This window comes from Saccharomyces paradoxus, chromosome VII (genome assembly GCF_002079055.1).
Source record: "Saccharomyces paradoxus chromosome VII, complete sequence".
Lineage (NCBI taxonomy): Eukaryota > Fungi > Ascomycota > Saccharomycetes > Saccharomycetales > Saccharomycetaceae > Saccharomyces > Saccharomyces paradoxus.
The window spans coordinates 902216-915450 of NC_047493.1; the positions used below are offsets into that span (position 1 = coordinate 902216).

Genomic DNA, 13235 nt, shown 5'->3' on the forward strand with positions numbered 1-13235 from the left:
TGTATCTCAAAATGAGATACCTCAGCATTACTAGATTTACCAACCTAGACATAAAACATGTATGAAACTGAGAATGGGGTGAATAATTGAATAATTGTTGGGATTCCATTGTTACTAAAGGCTATAATATTGGGTATACAGAATATACTAGAAGTTCTCCTCGAGGATACAGGAATCCACAAAAGGGAATCGATAATTCTACATAGTGTTATTACCTTATCTTCTTTCCTTTTATATGTTGTCATTCATTTTCCTATTACATTATCAATTCTTGCATTTCAGCTTCCATTAGATTGAACGACTATTTCTCAATCTTTATGTCATCCTCTTACACCCCATGTGATAATATACTACTAAATAGATAACATCAGAATTGTTTTTTCCAACAAGAAACACTTGATAGTGATGCATACCAGAATTGCTTCCAGTTACTTTCGATCATCTCCTATTATATTGTTCTAATATAACGATGTGCTATGAAGTTTCAATACAAAATTGTTACCCGGCGGTTCCAATATTGGGAATGATCTTTCTTTATAAGAAAAAAAAGAATTTCGCAGATTTCCCTGACTTTCCTTATTCTTCCCACATTAACACTAAAAAGTACTATCTCAACAACAAAAACAAGAAAGATTACTAAGTGCAGGGTATTCGGTCGAAACTTTGGCGTATATCTTCAAAACCTCAACCTATTCATTTCTCTGGCTTAATTGTTTGAAGTAAATTCAATCATTGTCAAGTATTCTTCTGTTCTTTTCTATTATTCTCGCTCTTTCAATTAATTACAACCTCCAGTAATTGACGTTAGCGTGGAATCGTGAAAGGCAAGAAAGTTGATTAATATAATTACGACAAGAAGTTAATATTTTTTTACTCATACATTATCGGAACTATTCGCCGACTTTAAGAATAGAATAAAAAATACTATGGAAGGAATTTTGAATTTTTCTAGCGATTTAGATATCGCCCTATTAGATCAGGTGGTATCCACATTTTATCAGGGTTCTGGCGTCCAGCAAAAGCAAGCTCAGGAGATTTTGACCAAATTTCAGGATAATCCAGATGCTTGGCAAAAAGCTGATCAAATTCTTCAATTCTCAACTAACCCTCAATCGAAATTCATTGCCCTCTCCATCCTTGATAAACTAATCACTAGAAAATGGAAATTGTTGCCGAATGATCATAGAATTGGAATTAGGAACTTTGTTGTCGGTATGATCATTTCCATGTGCCAAGACGATGAAGTATTTAAAACACAAAAGAATCTGATCAATAAGTCAGATTTAACTTTAGTGCAAATTTTAAAACAGGAATGGCCTCAAAATTGGCCAGAATTCATCCCAGAACTAATCGGCAGTTCAAGTTCCTCTGCTAATGTTTGCGAAAACAACATGATCGTTTTGAAATTACTATCTGAAGAAGTCTTCGATTTTTCTGCGGAACAAATGACGCAAGCTAAAGCTTTACATTTGAAAAATTCCATGTCAAAAGAATTTGAACAAATTTTTAAATTATGTTTTCAAGTTTTGGAACAAGGTTCTTCAAGCTCTCTAATAGTAGCAACCTTGGAATCTTTATTGAGATATTTACATTGGATTCCTTATCGTTATATTTACGAAACAAATATTTTGGAACTACTAAGTACCAAATTCATGACATCGCCTGATACAAGAGCCATCACATTGAAATGTTTGACTGAGGTGTCAAATCTAAAAATTCCACAAGATAACGATTTGATAAAAAGACAAACTGTTCTTTTTTTCCAAAACACTCTACAACAAATTGCCACAAGTGTCATGCCCGTTACTGCCGATTTGAAGGCCACTTATGCGAATGCTAACGGCAATGACCAATCTTTTTTACAAGATTTAGCAATGTTTTTAACTACATATCTGGCCCGTAATAGAGTTCTATTAGAAAGCGATGAATCATTGAGGGAGTTATTACTGAATGCGCACCAATACTTAATTCAACTATCTAAAATCGAAGAAAGAGAGCTATTTAAGACGACATTGGACTACTGGCATAATTTAGTAGCAGATTTATTTTATGAGGTTCAACGTTTGCCTGCTACCGAAATGAGCCCATTGATACAGTTGTCAGTCGGTTCACAGGCTATTTCAACTGGCTCTGGCGCTCTAAATCCGGAATATATGAAAAGATTTCCATTAAAAAAACATATTTACGAAGAAATTTGCTCACAGTTGAGATTAGTCATTATTGAAAATATGGTTAGACCAGAGGAAGTCCTTGTTGTTGAAAATGATGAAGGAGAAATTGTTAGAGAATTCGTCAAAGAATCTGACACTATCCAATTGTACAAATCAGAAAGAGAAGTTCTTGTATATTTGACCCACTTAAATGTCATTGACACGGAAGAAATCATGATCAGTAAATTAGCAAGGCAAATTGATGGGTCTGAATGGTCATGGCACAATATAAACACTTTATCTTGGGCGATCGGTTCTATATCTGGTACAATGAGCGAAGATACCGAGAAGAGATTCGTAGTTACTGTTATCAAAGATTTACTAGATTTAACGGTTAAGAAAAGGGGCAAAGACAACAAGGCTGTCGTTGCATCGGATATTATGTACGTAGTGGGCCAGTATCCAAGATTTTTGAAGGCTCACTGGAATTTTCTAAGAACAGTTATTTTGAAACTTTTTGAATTTATGCATGAAACTCATGAGGGTGTTCAGGATATGGCGTGTGACACATTCATCAAAATTGTTCAGAAATGTAAATATCATTTTGTTATTCAACAACCCCGTGAGTCTGAACCATTCATCCAGACAATAATCAGGGACATCCAAAAGACGACTGCTGACCTGCAGCCGCAACAGGTTCATACATTTTACAAGGCTTGTGGTATTATTATTTCTGAAGAAAGGAGTGTAGCGGAGAGAAATAGATTATTGAGTGATTTGATGCAACTGCCAAATATGGCTTGGGACACTATAGTCGAACAGTCCACTGCCAACCCAACATTGTTGTTAGATTCTGAAACTGTCAAAATCATTGCGAATATCATAAAAACTAATGTCGCTGTTTGTACTTCAATGGGAGCAGATTTCTACCCACAATTGGGTCACATCTATTACAATATGCTTCAACTATACAGAGCCGTTTCTTCGATGATTTCTGCTCAGGTGGCTACAGATGGTCTGATTGCTACAAAAACCCCAAAGGTTCGTGGTTTGAGAACCATCAAGAAAGAAATTCTGAAACTTGTTGAAACCTATATATCCAAGGCCAGAAATCTGGATGATGTTGTTAAAGTGTTGGTCGAACCATTGTTGAATGCCGTGTTGGAGGATTATATGAACAATGTTCCAGATGCAAGAGATGCCGAAGTACTAAATTGCATGACCACAGTAGTAGAGAAGGTTGGTCATATGATCCCACAAGGTGTTATTTTAATTTTACAGAGTGTGTTTGAGTGTACTTTGGACATGATTAACAAAGATTTCACAGAATATCCAGAGCATCGTGTAGAGTTTTACAAGTTGCTGAAGGTCATTAATGAGAAATCATTTGCTGCATTCTTGGAACTACCTCCGGCTGCGTTTAAACTGTTTGTCGACGCTATTTGCTGGGCGTTCAAACACAACAATAGGGATGTTGAAGTTAATGGTTTACAGATTGCATTGGACTTAGTGAAAAACATCGAAAGAATGGGAAATGTCCCTTTTGCAAATGAATTCCACAAGAATTATTTCTTCATTTTTGTCAGCGAAACATTTTTTGTTCTAACCGATTCCGACCACAAATCCGGGTTCTCTAAGCAAGCTTTGTTATTAATGAAGTTGATTTCTTTGGTTTACGATAACAAGATTTCCGTACCATTATATCAAGAAGCTGAAGTACCACAGGGGACTTCAAATCAAGTCTACTTGAGCCAATATTTGGCTAATATGCTAAGTAATGCATTCCCTCATTTAACATCTCAACAAATTGCAAGTTTTCTCTCTGCATTAACTAAACAATACAAAGACCTAATAGTCTTCAAAGGTACTTTGAGGGACTTTTTGGTGCAAATCAAAGAAGTCGGAGGTGATCCAACAGATTATTTGTTTGCTGAAGATAAAGAGCACGCATTAATGGAACAGAATAGACTTGAAAGAGAAAAAGCTGCCAAGATTGGTGGGTTATTAAAACCTTCTGAACTTGATGATTAGCGGCTGTGGCCTTTCATTCTTTGAAGTTCCAGTATTTTTTCCTTTTTAACTAGTCTCTAGTTGATAACCATGGGGTTTTCATTTCTTTTTCATTTCATAACATATGTAAAATGGTTCTTCAAAGTCCCAATATTCCAATATAATAGTAAATACTATTTAGCACACTTCGTGGAAAAGTAAAAAATATTATTGAGAGTTCTTGTTAAGTGATTAACCCATTTAATTAATATTATAATGTATGTACATGATTGTAATAAATTGTTTATACGCTTTTATGATCAAATCTTTTTAATTGCATCTTGAATCTTAATGAAAGTATTTTTAGGTCCCGCTACAGAACCTTTAACCCAAATGACGTTATTTTCATCATCAACTTTCAAAACTTTGACATTTTGGATAGTAACATTTTCATTTCCCATATGACCAGGCATTTTCCTTCCCGGCAGCACCCTACCTGGGTCTTGGTTTTGGCCGTAAGAGCCACCGTGTCTATGCATAATAGATGTACCGTGAGATGCTCTCAGACCCTTAAATCCATACCTTTTCATCACACCCGTAAATCCCTTGCCTTTGCTGACTGACCTAACATCGACATATTGCCCTTCTTTGAAAAATGACGGCTTCAATAATGTACCAGGTGGTAATAATCCCTTTTCATCTTTAACTCGAAATTCTGCCACATGCTCTTTAGGGTTGACAACCTTAGAAGCAAAATGGCCTAGCATTTGTCTGCTTACTTTAGACAAGTGCTTTGATCCGTACCCAACTTGACATGCAAAGTACCCGTTGACTTCTGGAGTTCTTTGCATTATAACTTCTACATTATTAACTTCTAGTATAGTCGCGGCGCTTCTTTCACCAGTAGCTTTATCAAAATATGGCATCATTCCCTTCTTACGAGTAATTAAACCACACCTTTTTGGCAGCCATTTTCTCGCATTTGCCAGTTCAGGTGAGTGATTAATTGGTGGAGCGTCGGTTGTTATACTGTTAGCCATACTAGGAGCCACTAGAAAAGGCCTAGTAGAAGAGTATCTGACATGAAGTTTCGATACGCTGAATATTGATCCTTGGAGGAACTTCGACATGACTGTATTCGTCATTCCTTGTTTTCAACGAGTTGCCCTTTCTTATCCCGGTTGTTATTTTATCGTCCATATATTTTTCAATACAATTCATTGACAGTTGGATTACCCGAAATAAATATCTCGCGACCGTAATAAAGAGAGATGATGAGAAGATGTTCATTTCAAGTAAAGAAAGAAAAGAATCATCTAAAATTTAATTTAGGTTTTGATTATTTATTTATTGTTACAACATTTTTCTAATTTGAATTTTTATTTTTACATGCACATTCTCGTTACGATATTATTTCGTAGTTATGGGATGTACCCAATTGCCTCCTTAGATCTTCTGTAGAGACTTTAAAAGGTAAGATCTCTCCCACACTAGGAGGTTGCAAAACATCAGCGTCATCCAATAACCCACTAACACGGAAATTTATTGTGTTTGGTAACGTTGACGGTGGCTGTGATAGAGAAGATGATGTTGTGGTGGTCGATGAGTTACCGGGAGGATGTTGGGCTCTTATTAAATTGCTTAAGGATCCTGCGGGCTTATAGCGGAGTTTCATTGAAAGATCTGATGGGTTGGTCATAACAACACTTTGTCTCAGTTGGTATGGAAAGGGCACACAAGGTTGTTTTGTTGAAGATATTGCTGACGATATTTTCGTAGGCGAACTGTAAAACATTTCTGGATGGTCCATTGGATTCAACGCTGTCCCATTAAGCCTGGCTGTAGGTACATGTTTTAGTGTTTTTGGAGGTTTTGGTCTTCCTTTAAATGACGTCAATGAATGCCAAGAGACTGAATATGTGAACTGGGTTGGCATGGGCAAATCCCCGATATTCTCATAATTTTGAGGATGTTCTAACGGTGAGGGATTATAATTGTAGTAGTCATTGTCGCCATTGTTTTGGTTACAGCAGTTTACAAAATATAGGGAATTTTGTTGAGCAGATGTAAGATTTGGTCTACCCAAGCACTTTAGAGGGACCTGTACAGGGGGATGGGCTCTTGAAAAGTGAAGATGGCCCTTAGTGGCCGTATCAGAATATATCGATGAGGTAATTCTCGTTGAAAGAGCATTGGGAGGTGGGACTGCAAGAGATAGAGACGGTTCAGGGATTATTTTGTCCCTAGGCGCTACTTCTGAGTACATTGATGATGCAATGTGCTTATTCTCCTGTGGTGGCGGCGCTTGCAGATATTCGGTTGTATCGTCACATTCCTCAGTAGCAGTGAAATTAGAATCAATTTCTTTAACAATTGTACTTCCGAAGTGACTCTGCTCGGCTAATGTAGTATCATTTAGATTGTCTTGAGAGTTTATATTTATACTTTTTTTTGTAGAGATGTCCAGTTTAGAATCACGTCGTAGCGAAGATGTTACAGATGATCGTGTTGTGCTGTTACTTTTTTCAAAGTAAATGTTATAAATGCTTGTTATTCTGTCAATATTTTCTTCCTTCTCCTTCGAAAATTGCGGTTCGAGGCCACTATAGTTTGTATGATGCGATTTAAGCTGACCATCATTATTATAACTGGGCTTTTTATTTATATCAGAATTCAATGTACTATCACATCTTTGACCAGGGTCAGGCTCAATATTTGAGCATAGCGGTAAAACCATCATCTCAGAATTTTCTACTGATCCGGCAGAAATCTTATTTGAAAGGTCGATATGCTTGGAGGGGAAGGATAATTTGCTGTTATTTTGCGAAGCCAGTGAAGCAATATTATAAGCTGAGGGGGCATGTTCATTGATACGCTTCACATAATCTTTGAAAGATTGTGAGTTTTCCATTGATGGCTGCAAAAAATCGTCATAAGAACCGTAAATAAACCTCTTCTCCGTAGAATTGCTCTCTGAGTTTGCAGAATTCATAGAAGAATTCATCTTTGGCAAATAGTATAAATCACCCTCAAAATTTGGGTCTAAATCCTGCATAGAAGGTTCCTTTTTGCTTCTCCTATATACTACTATTAAAACGATGGATAGCACCATAAGAATGGCACCAATGGGCACTGCAACTGCCACAGCAACAGTGACATTAGAAGACGAGTTTTTTGACACATTGCAACTCGACCCTGTGCAGTCGGTTCTCCTCTGTAGGATTGTCAGTGATATGCGAGATTTGCCTGGTATAACCTCTTTTTTTTGGCAAGAATAGTCTCTATGGCGATAATGACTGAACATGGACGCTTTATAGCATCTAAAGAAGGGGAGGCACGATTTCTCACTTGCAGTTACTATGAAATATATCTCTGTCGCACAAGTTACTTTACTATGCTATTGCAGCTTAAGATAAAGGCAACAACCGATGAAATGAGAAGTAAAGGGTTCACTCTTTTATGCAAATGCTTCTTTACGTGACTGGTCATCATTGAGCATTGAATGCTTTCCAATAGTGTACTCTGAAATGTATCGAACGCGAAACTTTAAAAGCGCATTCTTGTTTTTTTTCGCGCTCCCTTCTGTTATCGCCTTATTTCCGGTCTATGTTATCTATTCTCTACTTAAGGATTCCTAAAAAATGCAGTGGGGATAAAACTAAAAGCTACTATGGAATTAATATACATGCCGAAACAAGAGTTCTATATACTTGTTCCATGGACTCATGAATCAAATTATAGAAAAATAAAATAGACAAAAAAAAACCTCTTTGCTCATTGAGAAAGAGGACAAAAGAATTTCCAAAAAATATGGCAAGCTGGCAGTAACGGACAGCTTTACCTGTTTCTATAGAGGCAACACCCGGATGGTTCTGGTAAAAGGCAAGAACCATGTTCGTTATAAGTTCTATAGGCAATAAAAGTCCCACAGTTCTTGATGTTGACCTCCCTCCGTCATTGAATCTGTCAAGCTGCTTGAGTTCTTAAAACATAATATTAATTAATAAGAGAAATATTTAAAAGTAGAAAGGGAAAAGAAATATTTAGCAAAAAGCCTTTCTATGCGCCTTTTATACTGGACACTCCGTTTCTGCAAATTTTCAACTTTTTTTTTTCTCGTTCGTTGATCGTGATGAGAATACCAACACCATAAACTAAAATAGGAACTTGACAGTTTAGGGTAGCATTGCGAGACTCCACCTATTACTCCTTTTAGTCATCGATGTAAAACGAATATGAAGGCTTCTAGTAGGGCCATTAAGTTAGTGCTGGACCATTTGAAGTCCACAGGGAGAGTGCTCGGTTCTGTAGAGTCGGTAAGTTCTACCGCAGTAAGTGAGAAAACAGCATCTGTTAATGGCCGGCAGCAGTTGCAAGGAAAGAAATCTTTAGTCTTACAATACAGAAGTTACAATCCATATTTGGTCAAGGAAGATTTTCTGTCAGTTTTGCCTGAGAATTTGTATAAAAGCAGGGGTCAATTTACCAATGAGTTTGACTTTCAGTTAATGAAAGTCAGGGACCCTAAATATTTCCAGTTCAAGGATCAGTACTACTTGTTGTTTAATGATTATAATTCTCTTACCGAGTATGCCAAGTTAACAAAACACTCACGAATAAACAAGGTCAGGGTGAGAATGATGCCATTGGCGCAACCCTTGCCCACCTTGTTAGCAAAATTTCAAAGATATTCAAAGAACCTACATAACGCATTTCAGTCGCCTGAACAATATTTTGAGGGACTAAACGAAAAAATTGATGTTAGTGAAGAATTCGACGCTGGTCGACTGCGGAGTATCCTTGATTCGGTTCGAGAAATAGAAAATAAATCAGTATTAGTCTGGAATTTACCCACTGAATTACGATCGTATGATATATTGAACTTCTTTTGGTTCTACAATATAAGATCCAGCTTCAAAATATACTGGGACGATGAAATGAAAAGAAATTTACGATTTATATCTTTCGAAAACTCTCATGATGCGTACCGCTTTAAAAGAAACTATCATGGACTATTGGCTAAAGAGCTATTGTTCATGCCGAAAAAGGAAGATGCAGTTGAGAATTCGCTCAAAATCGGCTCTGAAATTGACGATTCCAAAGTATTAATTGAACATCTAAGCGAATGAATAACTTGAGTCTTGTACGTAAATGCATACACATCTCTCTATACATATATATATTTATATATATTCATGTTAAAGTTCCCTCCATGATTCTCTCACCAATTCCCATCTGGTGGGTTCGCGCGTCGATTTTGTATCTTCGTTCCTTAAGCTTTCGTTCAATGAATAATGCGTTTTCGATGAGTCTTGTTGTTGTTCCTTTTCCAAAATAACAAATTTCTCCCATATCCCCGAGTTTTGCCACACCAGAACCAACGAGTCGTCTTGTTCTTGGTTATTGATATCTTGGCACCAACCGATCCTACACCTGTCCTTGTAGAACTCGTCATCATGAGTTGCATCACCACTGCTAGCATTTCTGTGGGCGTCAAAAAGTGGGTTCTTCAAGTGAGCATTGCATATCGACCACACAGAGTCTAAATACTTGGGTCTCCACAGGCCCTTCGGTATATAATTTGTCAAGGGATGACTCGAACCATTGACATGAGAATGGTCGACTGAATTGGTTTCTGCATTGTTTGTTTCAAAAATTTGGAAGATATGCAATGTTTGCTTATTTGACAATGCCGCCAACTTGCCGCCATTGGGACTGAAACTCATTTCGTAAATATCCGCCTTGTCCATGCCTCTTCTGAATTCTTTAATCAGAGTACCGTTATGTGTGCTGAAGATTCTTATTAGTGTACCCTGCACGGAACATGTGGCTACCATGGTGCCTTGATGGTTTAATCTAATCAGTTTGATCTGATTTTTATGTGCTTTAATAATGGAAGTGGGCAAAAGTGTTGATTCTTTCGGGTTTTGTGAATTATGCTTTATCTGTGATAGATCAGCAACCTGAATTTGACCTACACATTTGCTTGATGGGAATGCAATGATTTCTACGATCTTGGACTGCGAGTGCGATGATGTCTGCGACTGGAGATGTTTGCTACTACAGACTACGTAGTCCACTGATCCATTGGAGGGGATATCCAGAATGGGACAGGTTCTTTGAGGGTTTGTTTGAAATTGGAAGATTTCTATCGTGTTCTCCAAAACTACCACAATATGAATTCTGGATAAAAATACGTCTTTAATGGAAGACATGAACTTCAGAGTAATTGTTTCCTTTTGCAAAAGATCATCCCAGATGATCAGCTTATTCAGAGCATGCCTTGGTCGTTTACCACCACCAACTAAGGCGATATAGTTTGTACGATAAAGCATCCTGGTGTAGCCGATCCCGGTACCTCTGGACTGATTGGTCGGGGATTCCTTGAATATTTTCGACAGCTTGCTAGTCAATGGGTCTGTATTGAAAATACGAAATCCATTCTCTAATGCAACACTGAAACACGAGTCATCCTGGTTAAACGAAACACTTAAAAATTTGGGTTTCCTTCTGCCGTTGACTGCCTCCCTTATGGGTCGACGTACGTCCATCTGATAATTGTTTATAATTATGCTTGACTCCTATTAACCACTGCTCTTGCAGCTCTTCTGCTTCCTCTCTCTGTAACAATAGCACCCCGCCACATGTTTTTATAGAGGTAAATAATACAACTGGCTTTACAAGCCAGGAAGTGGCGGTCACGTGATTTCCGCCATCTTCATTTCATTTTGTCCATACGCTGCCAGCAGTCTCCAACTCTTGAGGACGAAGATGGACAAATTTAATATGAACATATCTATCATCATCAAGGTGGTCTTGTTTTTTCTTTCCAATTAAGGCCCTTCTTACACTATTACCAAGGCTCTTTACAATTTGTAATATTTCCGCTTACAAGCGGATATCCGTTGTATTTCCGCGCTTCTATATGCTACAGCCGGAAATACAATAGAAAGTGTCAAGCAGAACCGCCGCACCAGATTTAACGAAAGATGTCTTATATTCAAGAATTAGCACTGTATCAATTGATTATATAAAGTGTTGGAGTTTCGACAGCACCTTGTGATGTCCTTTGAATCTCGTTTCTTTTCTTCTGCGATTTCAGTAACACCACAAATACATTAGTATTTATATGCATGAATCAAACAGCTGCTCAATGAAAGGCATATCTAAAACTCGCAGTATGAGCGGCCCCTCGTACTATGGCGAGAAAGAACAAAAGCAGAATGAGCAACAGCAAAAACAAAAATTTATTGTGAGCCAAAGTCCTACGCGCTCAACATCAGAACAGGATGCGACTTCGGCGCCGGAGGACAATCCTAGCGAAAGTAATGAATTGCCTAAAGGTTTCATCCTGTACGCATCTTTAGTTGCGCTAGCTTTGTCGTTGTTCCTAGCAGCTTTGGATATCATGATAGTTTCTACAATCATTGAAGAAGTAGCTAAGCAATTTGGATCGTACTCTGAGATTGGCTGGTTATTTACTGGATATAGCTTGCCAAACGCTCTGTTAGCGTTGATATGGGGAAGGATCGCCACACCTATCGGGTTCAAAGAGACTATGCTCTGCGCTATTGTCATTTTCGAAATCGGTTCGCTGATTTCTGCGCTGGCAAACTCAATGAATATGCTCATCGGCGGTAGAGTTATTGCTGGGGTCGGCGGTTGTGGTATCCAAAGTTTATCGTTCGTCATTGGCTCAACTTTGGTGGAGGAATCGAAAAGAGGTATGTTAATTGCCGTCTTGAGTTGTTCGTTTGCTATTGCATCGGTAGTTGGGCCCTTTCTCGGAGGAGTTTTCACCTCCAGCGTCACGTGGAGATGGTGCTTCTATATTAATTTACCAATCGGTGGCTCGGCCTTTTTCTTATTTATGTTGTTTTATAACCCAGGTTTACACACATTTCAAGAAACAATAGATAATATCCGCAAAATTCCATCACAACTTATCGAAGCTGTTCGAAAGGTAAAACATCATTCGCTGAAAGTCAAAGAGCTTAGTAAAAGTAATGGGTGGAGAAAGCTGGCCATGGAATTGGTTTTCATGTATGATATTATTGAATTTGTGTTTTGTTCGGCTGGATTCACAAGTATCCTATTAGCTTTCACGTTTGGTGGTAACCGATATGCTTGGAACTCCGCATCCATTATTATTCTTTTTGTCATCGGTATAATCCTGGTAATTTCAGCAACTATCTATGATTTCTTTGTATTCCCCAAATTCAACATAGTGAAAGCAACACCACGTTATCAGCCATTGATGTCATGGAGAAATATCAAGAAACCAGGTATTTTCACAGTTAATATAGCCTTATTTCTTCTTTGCGCAGCATATATCAGTCAGTTTACGTACATTGTGCAATATTTCCAATTAATTTACAATGATTCCGCGTGGAGAGCAGCCGTACACTTGGTTGCTTGCATTATTCCTACAGTCATTACAGCGGTACTTTGCGGGGTTCTTACCGACAAAACGCGCCAAATTAAACCAATTATTGTTATTTCAAGCATCCTTGGCGTTATTGGCGCAGGTATACTAACCTTATTAAACAATAATGCAGGTAACTCTGCTCATATCGGTCTTTTGATATTACCTGGCGTTGCCTTTGGCGGTTTGGCCCAAAGTTCCATGCTCGCCTCTCAAATCCAATTGGACAAGAAAAGCCCAACTTTCCGCTCAGATTTTGTTTCTATTACCACTTTTAATACATTTTGCAAGAATTTAGGACAAGCTCTGGGCGGTGTCATCTCTAACACGGTTTTCAGTGCTGCTGCTGTCAAAAAATTAACCAATTCTAATATTGAGCTGCCGGGTGGTAACACGGTAGATAATCTGGTAATATATAGGCAAACTGACTTCGATGGATCTCATTCTAAATTGGGCAATATCATTTCTGAATCTCTCACTCACGTCTTTTACATGGCATTGGGATTTTATGCATTATCTTTCATATTTGCTGTTTTTGCTTCAAATAAAAAAGTCGCAGCGAATCCTAGATCAATTAAAAATGATTTAGAAACTGGTGAAGGCGTAGGATATAAAGTTGCAGAGGAAACCATGTCCCTCAGTGATTGATTGTTTAGCTTGCCAAATCATGT

General features: G+C 37.9%; 6 protein-coding genes across 6 annotated transcripts; 3 read left to right on the forward strand and 3 right to left on the reverse strand.

The window, feature by feature from the left end:
* Positions 1-926: 926 nt before the first annotated feature.
* CRM1 (exportin CRM1) lies at positions 927-4181 on the forward strand (the record flags this gene model as incomplete). Its single annotated transcript, XM_033910662.1, has 1 exon — positions 927-4181. The coding sequence occupies one exon, from the start codon at positions 927-929 to the stop codon at positions 4179-4181; it is 3255 nt and encodes a 1084-aa protein (XP_033766553.1).
* Positions 4182-4459: 278 nt separating this feature from the next.
* Positions 4460-5284, reverse strand: MRPL9 (mitochondrial 54S ribosomal protein uL3m; the record flags this gene model as incomplete). The annotated part of the gene is made up of 1 exon (XM_033910663.1): positions 4460-5284. The coding sequence occupies one exon, from the start codon at positions 5282-5284 to the stop codon at positions 4460-4462; it is 825 nt and encodes a 274-aa protein (XP_033766554.1).
* A 257-nt stretch (positions 5285-5541) lies between these two features.
* TOS2 (Tos2p) lies at positions 5542-7443 on the reverse strand (the record flags this gene model as incomplete). Its single annotated transcript, XM_033910664.1, has 1 exon — positions 5542-7443. One exon carries the CDS (start codon positions 7441-7443, stop codon positions 5542-5544), a length of 1902 nt encoding a protein of 633 aa, XP_033766555.1.
* Positions 7444-8374: 931 nt separating this feature from the next.
* PET54 (Pet54p) lies at positions 8375-9268 on the forward strand (the record flags this gene model as incomplete). The annotated part of the gene is made up of 1 exon (XM_033910665.1): positions 8375-9268. The coding sequence occupies one exon, from the start codon at positions 8375-8377 to the stop codon at positions 9266-9268; it is 894 nt and encodes a 297-aa protein (XP_033766556.1).
* A 69-nt stretch (positions 9269-9337) lies between these two features.
* Positions 9338-10690, reverse strand: HSV2 (phosphatidylinositol-3,5-bisphosphate binding protein HSV2; the record flags this gene model as incomplete). The annotated part of the gene is made up of 1 exon (XM_033910666.1): positions 9338-10690. One exon carries the CDS (start codon positions 10688-10690, stop codon positions 9338-9340), a length of 1353 nt encoding a protein of 450 aa, XP_033766557.1.
* A 578-nt stretch (positions 10691-11268) lies between these two features.
* AZR1 (azole transporter) lies at positions 11269-13212 on the forward strand (the record flags this gene model as incomplete). The annotated part of the gene is made up of 1 exon (XM_033910667.1): positions 11269-13212. One exon carries the CDS (start codon positions 11269-11271, stop codon positions 13210-13212), a length of 1944 nt encoding a protein of 647 aa, XP_033766558.1.
* Positions 13213-13235: the final 23 nt, after the last annotated feature.